Genomic DNA, 14,922 nt, shown 5'->3' with positions numbered 1-14,922 from the left:
TTGTATAACTGTTATTTTCACCATTAGTCTAAAACTAGGAATTCTCTTATTTTACTTTAAAATCTATCTTTACCGCATCTGTGAGTTGAACTTGATCAGGTGGCTTCACTAAGACTACTTTCAATTTATCCATTTCAGAAGAGGCATCTGGTTCATCTTTGCCCGCAAGGCTGAGTTTGCGGCCACGTCCCTTCCCAGGTGACTTCAGTCCGGGAGATTTTGCACGCCCCTGAAATATGACATTTCATTAAGCACTGTGAACTTAAAAGAAGGGAATTCAAATGCATAATAGGGGCTAACACAAGTGTAACATGAACGAGAGATAGACATTCACTTGTGCTAGAAAGGTTGTGCCTGCTATGGAGCATTTGTAAAATTGTTTTGCAATTATCTACAACATTTTATGTAATTTTGCATATAAATATGTGCAACACATTGACATATTTCAGTTGCCTGTAATGTAGTTTACATTCATACTAAAAATATACCATGCAGTTTTTCTAGTGACAAGCAGTTTCTAAAGAAAAGCCAAGGCCTTTACTTGAACCAAACTGTCTATAATGATTCAGTTATAAAAATAAATAACCTGCAGTGCAACAGCCCATTGAAGGCCCAGGCCTACCTACTGCCAGCCTTGCCGGCTACCGTGGCAGAGTGGTTAGCACATCATGGTACGATGCCAGGGGTCCCAGGTTCAAATCCTGGCCTGGGCATGGATGTTTGTGTGTCCATTCATCAATTTCATCATATCATCACTCATCCTCATCTTCGTAAATTAGCCAAAAGTGGCACAAGAAGCAAAGTAAAATAAAGTAAATCAATAACTGCCAGCCTCAGTCCCACCTGACCCTACTCTCAGTCATTGTTGTAGGTTTTCGTGACCGGGTTACGCTACTCATTCGTAGCTCCCCAATTTCCTCACGATGGTAAGTGGCCACTGGTCCCATACACAGGCCAAAATCTCAGGAGAAAAGTCGTTATGCTTTTCCCAGGAGACTCGAACCTGAGCACGTCCCATAGCCAGAGTCCAAAGCACAATGACTTGGACCGCATGGCCACGGTACGGGACTAATGATTCGGTTACCTATGGTATACGATAATCTTTTTACTTTTATATGAAGCGAGTTTATAGCTGATAATACAGAGAATTGGGGGGGAAATAATTTTTTTTTTTTTAAAAAAAAATGGGTTCGTATTGCTAAACTGTGCCATGCAAAATAAAACATAGCATATCACATGTGTGAAGCGTACATGAAGCTTTAATTTCCTGTGACACTTGTATACTTATGATTAGGATCTGGATGGTTATGCATTTTGCATATGCAAATGCATTGATTGATTGATTTGGGTGGTTTAAGTCCACTTTATGTACAGTAAGGCTAATTGGGAGTGGACCTACAGTTTAAAGTGGGATCCGAACCACTATGTGCCTCCACTGGGTATCGAACTCTGGACCCCTTGATTACAAGGTAATGACGCTATCACTGCACCATCGGGGAGGCCCCCCATATACAAATGCATATATGAATCATATTATATAAACTTCCTGCATATTTTAGAACCAAAAATTGTATTTTACGACTGTGCATTGGGTGTATTGTATTAATAAAAGAACTTCCTTCCGTCACTGTTGTTTATTCTCCACTTTCGTTTACAAAACAAGGAGGTAAGACTTCTTCTATCATCCTCGTTGGAAGACTGCACAACTACTGGTTTTGAGAGACAATGCTATGGACAGTCCATAGATGATCTTTAACTTGACGTGTCAGATACTGTTGCCTTGAAATACTGTCAAGTTGTATCTTATAAAGTAGAGTGAGTTATTTTCTGAATATAAAGAAAATCTTGCTGAAAACTAAAGGAGTTTCAAGATTTAAAATTTGATACATGCTGTAATCAAGTGCAATCATGATCTGCAAGGAATGCAAAGTTTTCTTTCATTTATAAAACAGCAGTGTAAACAAGAGTGTGTGGAAGAATTCAGAACTGCAACTTTTACATTTATTATGTTAAATCATATGAGCTGAAAAAAGAACAAATATCTGTTTGCATGTAGGGCTTTGCAGTAACTAAAAGAAAACATTTTGAAAATGTAAGGTGTCTTTCTTTGCATATTTTAGATATTTAAAGTACATATCTATTCGGACCCTACTTATGATCAACCATAGGATATATATATATATATATATATATATATATATATATATATATATATATGTAACCATAGGATGACATGAAATGAAAGCAGTTGTCCATTCTATCGATGAAGTAAGGACAAGCAATTAAAGGTAAGGTGCGTTGCAAAATGATAACAACGGTATGGAATTTGAACATATCGTGGGAACGAAAAGGAAACAGGAAACGAAAGTGATGCAAAGTGACAGAGAGAGGAAAGGATGTTTTGAGAAATGTGGTACTGTTCAGGGAGACGTGTATGTGTAACAGAAGGCAAGGTCGAAGTCAAAAGAGCGATGCAAAATGATAAGAACGGAGTGCGGTTACCCCAGTAGATGTTGCTGCCAGTGGCTACAGAAGGTGCTGTTGCAGCTAGCGTGCAGATCACGATGTATTCATGCCCTGTTGAGGAGTATGACAGCATTGATGAAGGTGCATAATGGGCCATCGAGCAAGATAGCTGAAACGTGAAAAGGGGCAGATATTGGCATATAAGGAAGAGGGAGTGTCTTCGAATGAGTTGGATGCCGAATTCGTCGCAGCGCCTGTGTGGTGAACAATTTCCTAAAACTTGGAGACAGGTACGGAATGAAGAAAGTACCGGGAAGGTCACGGAAATTGACGCCCCGACAGGAACGTGACGTCCTAAGGAAGCTGACTGCTCAACGCTATCACAGGCTGTGAAACGCAGCAGTCGTCTCCAGTATCGCAAGGCCAAACGACAGCCACGACTCGCAGCACAACACAAGGAGTGTCGCGTCTCCTGGGCCAAGATACACATGGCGTGGAAGGAAGAATGGCGGTGGATAATTTTCAATGATGACAAGAAATTCAATTTGGATGGTCCCGATGGCTGGAGATACTATTGGCATGATCTCCAAGACATAACAAGGAGGACAGTCTGTAATGGTGTGGGGTGGGTTTGGTTATCATGGGAAAACAAATCTCGCCTTTCCCACAGCCCGTATGAATGCACTCGGATACCAAAACGTCCTAACAGACAATCTATTGCCATTTGCCAATGGCATCAGTGGTGTTTTCAGCAAGACAACGCCACTCTACACACTGCTGAGTCGACTATCTTCTGGTTTCTTGACAGGAATGTGCATGTCATTGATTGGCCTGCCATTCTCCCTGACATTAACCCCATGGAAAACCTGTGGGGTCTTCTGTGCCGTTCAGTGTACGCCAATGGAACACATTACAACAACGTTCATCACCTGAGGAATGCTGTCGTTGCTGCATGGGATGCTCTTGATGTTAATCTATTGAAAACGCTGGTGGACAGCATGTGTGATTGGGTCTTCAAAATGGTGTACTGCCATGGTTCGTGTATTGGCTATTAAAGAAGTTCTGGGATGCCATTCTTATCATTTTGCAACAGTAAACATGGCCACTTTTAAGGTTCGTTGCTTTGTACCTTCTCATGGGCGTCCGGAAGGGGGGCAAGGGGGGCCGTGGCCCCCCCTGGAAAACGAAAGTCAACAAAAAATTACATATTTCACACATATAATTTAATTTCAGCCACAATAATGTGTGTTAATTATTGCACGAACATGATAAAATCAAATTTAAGCAATGTTTTTTGAGGGATGAACACTATTATTGGGGAAAATATGCCATGTTGGCCCCCCCTCTGGAAAAAAATACCTTCCTTGCCCCTCCCTGGAAAAAATCCTGCGGACGTCCATGTACCTTCTCCTTGCCTGCACATGACTTCTGGTCAACACGTTTTATCTTCCTGTACATTAAGTAACATTGTAATGTGTCGTGTGCCTGTACCTGTAACTTAGTAAACGTGTCACACTTACTTTGTGATTCGTTCTTATCATTTTGCAACACACCTTAATTTGATTGATTGATTGAGTTGGTATTTTAAATCCACTTTATGCACAGTAAGGCTAATTGGGACTGGAACTACAGTTTTAATGTGGGATCCGAACCACTATGAGCCTTGATCCACTCTGCCATCTTTTTAAAAATTATTATTTTTTTTTCAAAAAGGAATACGCCTATGCGGAAGTATCCCCCGAGAAACCGGGATTCGAACTCGGGACCTTAGGCGTCGTAGCGCGTTGCGCTTACCACTATGCCAAGGAGGCCGACTGCGACATCGGGGAGGCCCTTGTGTTAAGTAAGAACAATTGCAATAGAAATATAAAAGTATACGAGAAACTAACGAAAATGCATTTTCAGACTTGCAATACTAATTATGTACGAATGAGAAAAAAATTGTTTCGAAAATCACGAACGGTTTTGCAGATGCAAAGAAAATAAAGTACAATCGTAAAATTTACGAGGGGTTATCGTTTTAAAGAAGGAAGATACATCTCAAGAAAAATACTCACAGGCGTTTTTAACTTTGGAGCTGGCGGTGGCATTTTCAATTGAATGTAGCACTAATATTAAGTAAAAGTTATTGCTTTTCTCAGAAATTTCTGACAACTTTCAGTCTTCTAGTATTGAACTAATTCAATTTTCGTACATTTGCTATTTAACAGGTTGCTATGGCAACACACAGAATAACCCATATCTTTTTCTTTCCCTGTGTGCCCCTGTTAACTGGGAAGAAGAGTCGATTTTTTTTAGCTTGAAAAAGGAAGAATTTTGGAAATTACTCAATTACTCTGTCAGTATATTAACGAATGTGAAATCCAAGAAATAGGAGAAAAAATATATGAAGAAGAAATAAAGAAGACTGCTTTTATGGAAGAAGATTCTGCTAGGAAATATTCTGTGACAAAATTTCGGACTACGAAACTGTGTCTGAGGAATGTCAAAATAACAGATGTGACGTGCAGCTGAATGTGGTGACTTTGTTTTAATAAGATGTCACTAGAATTAACTCCTTGCTGTGTCAAATGTGTTATACTTTAAGAACTGTGCATTCGGAATATAAACAATGGAAGATAGTGGCATTGACAGCGACCCTTTAAAACAACATTTAGCGCAAGACGAAAGACTATTTGCGGTATGCATTGAATAATATCCCATTGAAGCATTATTCTCATTGGGATTTATGTTATTTCCGTGCATGCGTACATAACTTGTCTTTTTGTGAAAATGGGAAAGCTATTGCTCATGTTTTCGTTAATAATTAAGTAGTTGTAACGGTAAATTTCTCGTATCGGACAAACGGATTTCGTCAAATTTACAGGAGAAATTACTTACCGAATGCAGTTTCTTTATAGTTGTGGAAGTTCGGCGAAGTGTTTTCTCGCATCGTTCATTCAATTTTGCCGGTTAATCATCTTTTTTTCGATATAAATGTGTGACCGTTGCACGAGAGCTCTTGCATCCATTTACTTCCAGGTGGATGTAGCCTGTGCGTGATGACGTAATCCGGGCCAGTGTTTCCAAACATACGTTTATGTAACTGGTCACACGTTTAAATACGTATGATCGGTTGAACGTGATCAACGTTTTGAAAATGACGTGTGCAGGATGCGCTGATGCTAAATTGAACGAAAGGAGTGCTAATGGAACCGAACCTAACAGGCCTAACCTAACCTATACCGCGTTTGGTAGAACCTGTCCCGCTTCCCGCGCTAGGGAGCGCTCAACAGTTTCGGTGTCAATGAGAAACGAGGAAAAAATCGTCTGCTGGGCAGCGAGGAGCGAATGAAAGCCAGAAGAGAGGCGTTTACGTAGACGCTGTTGCGACGTTGCGTATTTTAATTGGCTGCCTGGCTTTGACTTTCCCCAGCACGGAAACTGTTGAGCGCTCCCTAGCGCGGGAAGCGGGACAGGTTCTACCAAACGCGGTATAGTAGGCATACCTCATCCCCGTGATGGTCCTTGGGGCTATCGTGAGTTTTTGGGCTAACGTCAATGGTTTTTGGTGCTACCCGTGCATGGTTTGTGGGAAATAAGGAACAACAGTAAGTACTCGTTAATGTAGTTAATGTAACATTCTGCATTGCGGAACATTTCTTTAGGTGAAATAATGAATTTGTATCGAAAATAATGTATATTTCTTACATTAACGAGTACTTACTGTTGTTCCTTATTTCCCACAAACCATCCACGGGTAGCCCCAAAAACCATTGACGTTAGCCTAAAAATTCACGATAGCCCCACGGACCATCACGGGGACGAGGTATGCCTACTAGGTTAGGTTAGGCCTGTTAGGTTAGGTTCCATTAGCACTCCTTTCGTCCAATTTAGCATATACGGACAACGTCGGCTTCTAGCAGCAGCAATAGCGTGTATTGTGCTCTTGTGCAGAAAGCAAATGGCGGCAGCAGCAATAGCTCGTCGGAAATAGATTTTCGTAGAAAACCACATGCATTCCCATTAAAATGGATCAAAACTTCATTCCCGAAAACGTTTCCTACATTCGGACAACATCGGCTTCTAGCAGCAGCAATAGCGTGTATTGTGCTCTCGTGCAGAAAGCAAATAGCGGCAGCAGCAATAGCTCGTCGGAAATAGATTTTCGTAGAAAACCACATGCATTCGCATTAAACTGGATCAAAACTTCATTCCCGAACACGTTTCCGACATTCGGACAACATCGGCTTCTAGCAGCAGCAGCAATAGCGTGTATTGTGCTCTCGTGCAGAAAGCAAATAGCGGCAGCAGCAATAGCTCGTTGGAAATAGATTTTCGTAGAAAACCACATGCATTCGCATTAAACTGGATCAAAACTTCATTCCCGAACACGTTTCCGACATTCGGACAACATCGGCTTCTAGCAGCAGCAGCAATAGCGTGTATTGTGCTCTCGTGCAGAAAGCAAATAGCGGCAGCAGCAATAGCTCGTTGGAAATAGATTTTCATAGAAAACCACATGCATTCGCATTAAAATGGATCAAAACTTCATTCCCGAACACGTTTCCGACATTCAGACAACATCGGCTTCTAGCAGCAGCAGCAATAGCTCGTCGGAAATAGATTTTCGTAGAAAACCACATGCATTCGCATTAAAATGGATCAAAACTACATTCCCGAACACATTTCCGACATTCCTCCTCACCGGAAATAATGAGCAATTGTGCCAATCGCGGATCACTCAATTTCGCTTATCTTGCACTTTCTACGCGTGGTGGGGTTGAAACATTGCATATGGACTACGGTGGTGAAACTGTGACGGCCATTTCCCGTATTACGGAAGGGAAGAAGCAACCAAGAAAACTTACTCGATATGTCGCAAATATAGCTATTTTCGGTGAAATTAGCGAAATGTCACCTTCAGCAATGTTTGTCAATGCAGAATACGTAAGTACGAATATTGAAATGAAAAGAAGTATGAAATTTCAGCTGTTTGTCCGATACGAGAAATTTACCGTTGTAACTTGTCCCCATTATTCATTTTGAAAACTGTTACCAGAGCGGATTCGCTACCGTATGTTACATGATTTGTACGCGTAGAATTACAGGAAGAGGAATGGATTTGTAGATTTAGAATGACTTGCAAAATCATCATAGAAGCCATGGGAAGATAATTTCGATGTGAAAAAGGGGTACTTTAGTATTATACGGACTAGCCTACCTCCAATTATTACGCTATACGTCCCTAACAAAACTCAACCTAACCTAACCTTCATATCTAATTAGTTAGGTTAGGTTCCTATGGCGTACTAATTACATATGAAGGTTAGTTTATGTACGTATAGCGTACTAATTAGAGGTAGTCCGTATAATACTAAAGTACCGAAAAAGTTACTGAAATCATCAAGTATGGAGACATTTGGTCGAGAATATTGAATCTCGGTGCAAAATGTGTCGACCATTGTGGCAGAGAGTTTAGTGAATCACGCTACGATACCAGTGGCCCTATATTCGAGTCCGCGCTTGAAGTAGAAAATATTAGCTAGGGGGATGATTTGTCGAGCCTTGGTGTTAGCTGGGTTTAACATGGCCTATGCTCTCATGGTTTAACATGGTGACAATGAGACATATTTTGGTAAGACTCTAGTTTATGTCCTTTTCCTAAGGAATGCGTGTCATATATCGTTGGAAAGGTTATTTTATAAGGAATTCAACAAAGTAAATCCCAAGGCGAGGAAAAATTTCCTGGAGGAGAAAATCTAGAAAAACCGATGTTGTCTGGATATGCGTGATTGAACGTACTGAGGACATTTTTCGATGATGAAGCACATATGTAGGGGTGAAATGAGTGTTAATGGAACCTAACCTAACAGGCCTAACCTAACCTCGTAGACATACCTCGTTCCCGTGAATGGTTAGTGACAGAAAGTGTAAAAACAAAAACTTACTTACCCTACGGATGCTGGAGTGCCAGCTGTCTGCTAGCACAGTTTTGTAAACGGGCAACAAGAAGTGCGGAAGAAAGACGTAAACGGGCAAGAAGGACGTAAACTAGAGTCTAGCCCATATTTTCCATGTATGTATGTATGTATTGCTTTCATTGTAGAATTATTTCTCTTTAACCTTTTGGATCCCAAGCGTCTCGAACGAGATACCCAACTGTAACCCTCACGGTCCCAAGCATCTCGATCGAGATGCTGTGTCAAGGTCGTAGTTTTTACGTTATAACTTTTCTATTTTTGGCTAGAATTTCGATTTTTTTCCTTTATATTGTTCCTAACACATGTATTTAACAGAAATGTTTCTTGCACCTTTTTTTTTCTTCATGAAAATGGAGGTGAAAAGGTGGGAAAAGGGACTTCTCTTTTCAAGGGAAAATATAAATTTCAAACATTTCAACAATTTTTAAAAATAATTTTTGGGGGTTTTCTCCCTTCCCCCTCCATATATACGTCAAATTTGCATAAATTTTGCATTTTGTGCATTTTGAAAAAAAAAATGGGGGGGGGGGGGCGGGGGGATACGCCATTTTTTTAAGAAAAGTATTTTTGAGGGGATTTCCCCCCTTTCCCCCTCCATATGTACGCCGAATGTGCATAACTTATATATCGTCTGAATCTGTGATTCATTCTGCGTACAACGGTATATCTTTCATATTTCTAGGGCATTTAGTTTCTGAGCTATAGTCGTTTCAAGGTACCGCTGTATTTTGAAGCTTGAATCAGTGGCGTGCCCACCATTCCTTTTGGGGGTACAACTCAAGTTACATTGGTCATACGACAATGATGCAAATATTTTTGTGTTCCTTACATGCCAGCGATAATTTCTATGTGCATTTTGAACTTTTCATATCCTTTTTTTCGGGGGGAGGGCGGGGGGGGGGCGAAACCTCATTTTTAAAAAAAAGTATTTTCAGGGGATTTCCCCCCTTTCCCCCTCCATATATACGCCGCAGGTGCATAAATTATATATCGTCTGAATCTGTGATTCATTCTGCGTACAACGGTATATAGTTCATATCTCCAGGGAAAATAGTCTCTGAGCTAAAGTCATTTCAAGGTACCGCTGCATTTTGAAGCTTGAATCAGTAGCGTGCCGACCATTCCTTTTTGGGATGTACAACTCAAGTTACATTGAAATAGAAATAATAATAATAGTTTTGTGGGTTAAGTGGTAGAGCAGCCACAGGCTGAACTTCTACCACGAGGACTTCACCAACTTATTTGACAAAAACTGTGTTGATCTTTTAGTTTCTAATGCACATCGCTGTTCGTGCGATAAATTATACAATGCAGTGGTCATTAAGAAGCGATATATTTGAGTTTGGTAAAGTTACTTCAGTCAATATTGTGTATTGTAGCATCACATAGCAGGAGTTGCATGAACACGAAGAACCAGGTAGGAATTCTACCGCTGTCGCTGTCATCTGCTTCAGAAGGCAGGAAGGGTCACGTGAACCAATCACGGTAGACGTCTGCTGCTCCGTACGCTGGCGTATGAGAGAGCATTTACGTGTGTGCTGTAGACATCGAAGCTTTCCCTCCAGAAAGACAGCAAGGAATATAGAGTCTTTTACGCCGAACCTGCTGGGCATCCCGCCAGGAAAGGCATTGAAAAAAGATGCTAGAATGAGTGTTGAGAGTGGAGCGTTGCAAGCGGTTCGCGAAAAATAGCTATTATAATGCCATGTAGGTCAAACATATATGGAATTAGTCAAGTTTTACTTTATATTCACAGCATTTACGCATTTTTGATATTTTAAATCTGGGAACGCCGGGCGCACTATAACGCTACGCCACTGGTGACAGTAAATGCTGAACGTTATGCTGACATGTTGGTAACCTTTTTTCTCCCTGCCCTCGATGACTATGACCCAGATGAATAAACATTCTTTCAGCAAGATGGTGCAACTAGCCGTACTGCCAGAGTGTCTATGGATGTGCTTAGACTCGCACTTCCTGGTCGTCTCATCAGCAGATTTGGCAATATTCCATGGCCTGTCCGTTCACCCGACTTGCCAGCTCCTGACTTTTTTCTTTGGGGTTACCTCATATCCAAAGTATTCAAAGACAAATCTCCAAGTACCAGGGATGATTTGAAGGAGCGAATTTGGCAAGAGATTCAAAATATTCCATTAGAGATGCTACGCAATGTCATGGGCAGATTTACTCTGAGACTCCAACAATGTGAGCAACACCAAGGATACCATCTTACTGACACCATATTAAAAAATTAACAATTTTCAGGTACAATAGTAATTTCCACTCCTATACAGTACATTCATGTTCAAAAAATAAATAATATTTGCTCTCAATTTTTTGTGAATTTTTTTAATCTTCCCGTTTGACTGCCTCACCCTGTACATTGTTTTTTGATCCTTTTTAACCCTAGAAAGCTAATGTGTATGAAAAGTTTCGTTAAAGCTAACGTATCGTAAAATTTACGAGGTTGTTAAAAAAAATTATGATAACTAATAAGTTTTAAAAAAATTGAATTTTAGTGAACATGACTTGTTAGAATACTCCTTGAGAAACATTTTGGTTACAAAGAAACTGTTTTAAAGTTCATCAGTGTAGTGCACACAGCATTTTCCCCTATGCTCCCCACAGATCGGTTTCTTGCAGCAGCAGCAGTACAATGATGTCATCTTCCTCTTTGCCGATGGACAAATTTCGCAGATTGTGCGGGGCTGGTTTTGTGGATGACCAACATTGGTTCCTGGAAGTGTTATTTCCAATATATCAGAGATGGATTGCTTTAGTTTTCGTGGTAAATTGGGGTATCCAATACAGTGCTGGAGCCATGGTTTGATCAACCCATTGTGGATTTCTTTTGCAAATTGATGTCTAAAAGGAGGTTTACCACACCGTTTTACCACATTGTGAACGTAAATGACGTACGAGTTTACCAGCATGATGTTTAGCATTACGTAGAACACACACAGTGGCCATTGTTTCGTCTTTTAGCTGCATGTCATCTGATGACACATTTGGTCCAAGGTGTCTACAGCACCTTTGGTTGCGTTGTAAGATTCGATGATCTGAGGTTTCTTCGAGACTTAATCAATCACAGGCTTTTCATGGCAAGTTGATAACAGCAAAGCAACTTTAGAATGTTTCACTTTGTAAGAAACCGTGGTTTTCATTCCATCAAAACAAAACAATGCTTGTCCCAATGTTCCTGCCTTTGGGATTCTTCATTGGCAGTTTGTGAGGCAAGGGCTTGTCTTCACCCGAACCTAAGTCTTGTGCCAGTTCCCTCTGTGTGTAATGTGGGTCGTCGTCAGAGTCATCACTATTTATCACAATGTCATGTTCTACACAGTAACTTTCATTATCGGATACAATTTCTGGGTCCAAAATATCTTCGCACTCGTTCAAATATTGTAAAATTAGTTCATCACTACCCTGGATTCATTTTTGGTGCTTGTAAATAATTTGAACTTTAACTTCACAAACTATACGCAATCATGAAAAAAATATAAGTTCACAAAAAAACGCTTGCAGCAAAAATCCAGGCAGAGAAGCTAACGTGTCTTGAAACGTACGAGTGCATTCTGAAAACAAGTATACCGGCGGCCGGTTGAAAACCATAAAACGACGCAAAGGGCAACGTGGTGAGCGGAACTGAGCGGACGAGTCCATTGCCCAGCTAAGGGGTGTTCGGTGAAATATGGTTATCTTGGATCACAGGTTTTACAATACGTTAGCTTTCTAGGGTTAACTTTTTTGTGAATGCCAGTTGGAGTGAGAAATGTTAAATTCAGTGTGGAGTAGCAATGGACTATATCTTTCTTTAACTTACTTTATGTGGCGTGGGCTATGTGTTGCAGGATGAAATGTTTGAACCAATGTGATTGTATTTCTTATATGTGATTTGTTGCCTTGTTATGTTTGTATTTAGCCTTTCCTTTATTAACATGTATTAACTGTCTTGTGTCATCTTACTAACATTTTCCTCTTCTCACAGGGCAGTAGTGATAGCTCGGGTAGTAGTACAGCTGTAGGAACACCGAAGAAGACTAATGTTAAAGAACTTCATAGAAAACTTGGTACAGTATGCCCTTATTTTTAAGGAAGGATTTGTTTTTTAAGTGTATAGAGTAACATATTTTATAATCATGAACATTCAGTATGTTCAATGAATATTCTGTATGCCCTACATTTTTGTACCAAATACAAAGTACTTACAAAGTAATCACATGCTCTTTCGGTGGCCGGTTATTCAGATAGATTCTTCTTCTTCTTATTATTATTACTATTAATCGCATATGATAAAATGAGGTGAAAATAAGACGGGGAGAAATGAACAATGAATATTATCGATATCAAATTGAATCTTTTGCAAATAAATACAGCAAAGTTTTCATGACAACAGTGAATATTAGGCTTGTACTATGTTCTGATATTTTCATAAGTTATTTGATGAGAAGGTTTTGGTTTATTTCCAAGCCAAATTTCATTAAGGTTTTTATGGGTGGAGCTGTTGGGGATAAATCACATGATTAGAGAAAAGGATAAAACTATAACGTGATTCAGGGAGATTTAATCTAATATCTGAAACCTGCAATTTTTCTCAGGAAAAGAGAATTATTATTATTATTATTGTGCAGAGTTTATTCACAACAGGAATTTAGACATTAATTCTGTGTTAATTTTAGCCATAAACTTGAAAATGATGTAACATTCTGATGGGCCATTTAATCTCAAAATCATACAGGTAAGTAATAGATGTGTCGTGTCACCTTCGAATTTCAAAATCAGCTGAAAAAATATATGTTTAGGGACCACATGACACATGTCCAAAAATCAAATATTTTTCTTTTCTGTTTATTTGTTACAGTGTTACAAGCTCACAAAGAAAGGCACTATTGGGCAACAAATTTTACGCAAGGAAAATAATGCAATATTGAAATCACTATAAATCAAAAACATAAAATAGTAGAGACTTAAGGTTTCCTTTGTTTGAAAGCCTGTTCAGACTACTTCCAAAACCTTATTAGGGAACATATTTATGAAACCCTCTTCAAAATCAAAATACAAAAATTTGAATTTTTTTTCAAACTTCCATTTTTTTTTTTTTTTTTTGATAAAGTGAAGAACCACAAGAAATTAGTTTTGCTAGGATAATAGAATATGGGAACTGGACTAACTATTTGCAAGGCCATTTCTGCACTAACTTCTAACGTTATGTAGAAAATTCTTTGTAAAAATTGAAAAAAAATCCATTTTGACCCTTTTTCAGAAATCATTTTCTCAAAAACACCCATCTCAAAATTTCTGAAAATTGTACAATATAGTCCTTGGTTACTGTACTTGTAGCAAGTGCAATCAGACATTTGAATATATATGTGTGTAACTGGAAGGAATTTTTTAAAAAATGTCCTCCAGGTTCCATAATTAGTTGGGTTTTTACTGTAAAAAATGCTACACTGTCAACACTGCTTCTGACTGCTGCTTATCAGGAAATCTGTAGAACATCAAACATATTATTGATAACATTTTGTGCATGCATGCACGCTCGCTCTCTTTTACATGTGTGTGTAGTGGTGAGGAACTACTTAACACATTGGGGTCTCACGGCGGGCATAGCCCGCAGGGCACTTAAAGTCGATGTGGACGAACAACGGGCATAGCCCATCCTGCAGTATGCAATCGCTTTGCCGATTAACTATGGGCTATGTTCGTACTTCGTCTCATGTGCGTGTTCATCCAAGCCGCTCTGTTGAAATTCCGACCGCTAGGTGACTCACGTGCTATTTTTATCTTGCACCTGGGACTGTTTGTGTTCGGGTTGATGTACGTTGCATTGTTGCATTGTTTAGAATGGCGTCGTTAGATCCAGACTGCATAGCAGAAATTCCACCTCAGAGTTTGAAGTTAGCGAAGAAGGTAAAAATCACGCATCAAGACGATGCTTATCACTTTCTTTGACAGTGATGGCATGATCCACAAGGAATTCCTGCCGGAGGGAACAACAATTTTTCGGCCTTGGCCTTCTTCCGACGGGGTGATGCAGGAGAATGCCATTCCATGCTTTGGCATTTCGTTTCAGGGTCGTACCTCACACGCCAGCTCTCATCCTCTGTAGCAATGCATTGCAAGAAATTTGGATCTAAATCCTCCAGATTTCTTTCTCTACTTTCCACGCCTCAAAATCACTTTGAAAGGTCAGAGATTTGAGGATATTCTGGACATCCAACGGAATGTGACGAGGGTCTTGAACACCATCCTGAAAGAAGACTTTTCTAAAAGTTTCCAGGACATGTACAGCCGTTCTCAACGGTGCATAGCGATGGGAGGGGACTACTTCGAAGGACAGTAAGGTAGGTTTCATTAAGAATTCGTCTACTTTCGATATTCAGGATCATTCACCGAACTTTATTGTCAGAGGTTGTATATAAATGTTTAAAGCAACATATGTATCTTGGATATTCGTGGCGAATGGCAATTAACAAAATGGTAGAGCATTTAT

At 39.8% G+C, this 14,922-nt stretch overlaps 2 protein-coding genes across 2 annotated transcripts in view; one reads left to right on the top strand and one right to left on the bottom strand.

Annotated features, from left to right (window-relative positions):
* Window positions 1-4,684, bottom strand: part of LOC146002323 (dynein intermediate chain 2, ciliary) — a 45,422-nt gene extending 40,738 nt beyond the window's left edge. Inside the window, exons 1-2 of the mRNA XM_083140039.1 lie at window positions 4,524-4,684; window positions 74-229 (exon numbers count right to left, since the gene is read on the bottom strand). Of these exons, the coding sequence (XP_082996165.1) occupies window positions 74-229; window positions 4,524-4,556 (189 nt within the window). The 5' untranslated portion in view covers window positions 4,557-4,684. The remainder of the gene's footprint in view (window positions 1-73; window positions 230-4,523) is intronic.
* Window positions 4,685-4,921: 237 nt separating this feature from the next.
* Window positions 4,922-14,922, top strand: part of LOC146002317 (uncharacterized) — a 28,976-nt gene continuing 18,975 nt past the window's right edge. The window contains exons 1-2 of the mRNA XM_083140031.1: window positions 4,922-5,146; window positions 12,418-12,499. Of these exons, the coding sequence (XP_082996157.1) occupies window positions 5,078-5,146; window positions 12,418-12,499 (151 nt within the window). The 5' untranslated portion in view covers window positions 4,922-5,077. The remainder of the gene's footprint in view (window positions 5,147-12,417; window positions 12,500-14,922) is intronic.

This window comes from Lepisma saccharinum, chromosome 1 (assembly GCF_977018435.1).
Source record: "Lepisma saccharinum chromosome 1, izLepSacc3.1, whole genome shotgun sequence".
NCBI classification, from domain to species: domain Eukaryota; kingdom Metazoa; phylum Arthropoda; class Insecta; order Zygentoma; family Lepismatidae; genus Lepisma; species Lepisma saccharinum.
Note: the sequence above shows the minus strand (reverse complement) of the source record. Positions and strands in the feature narration are given on the sequence as shown.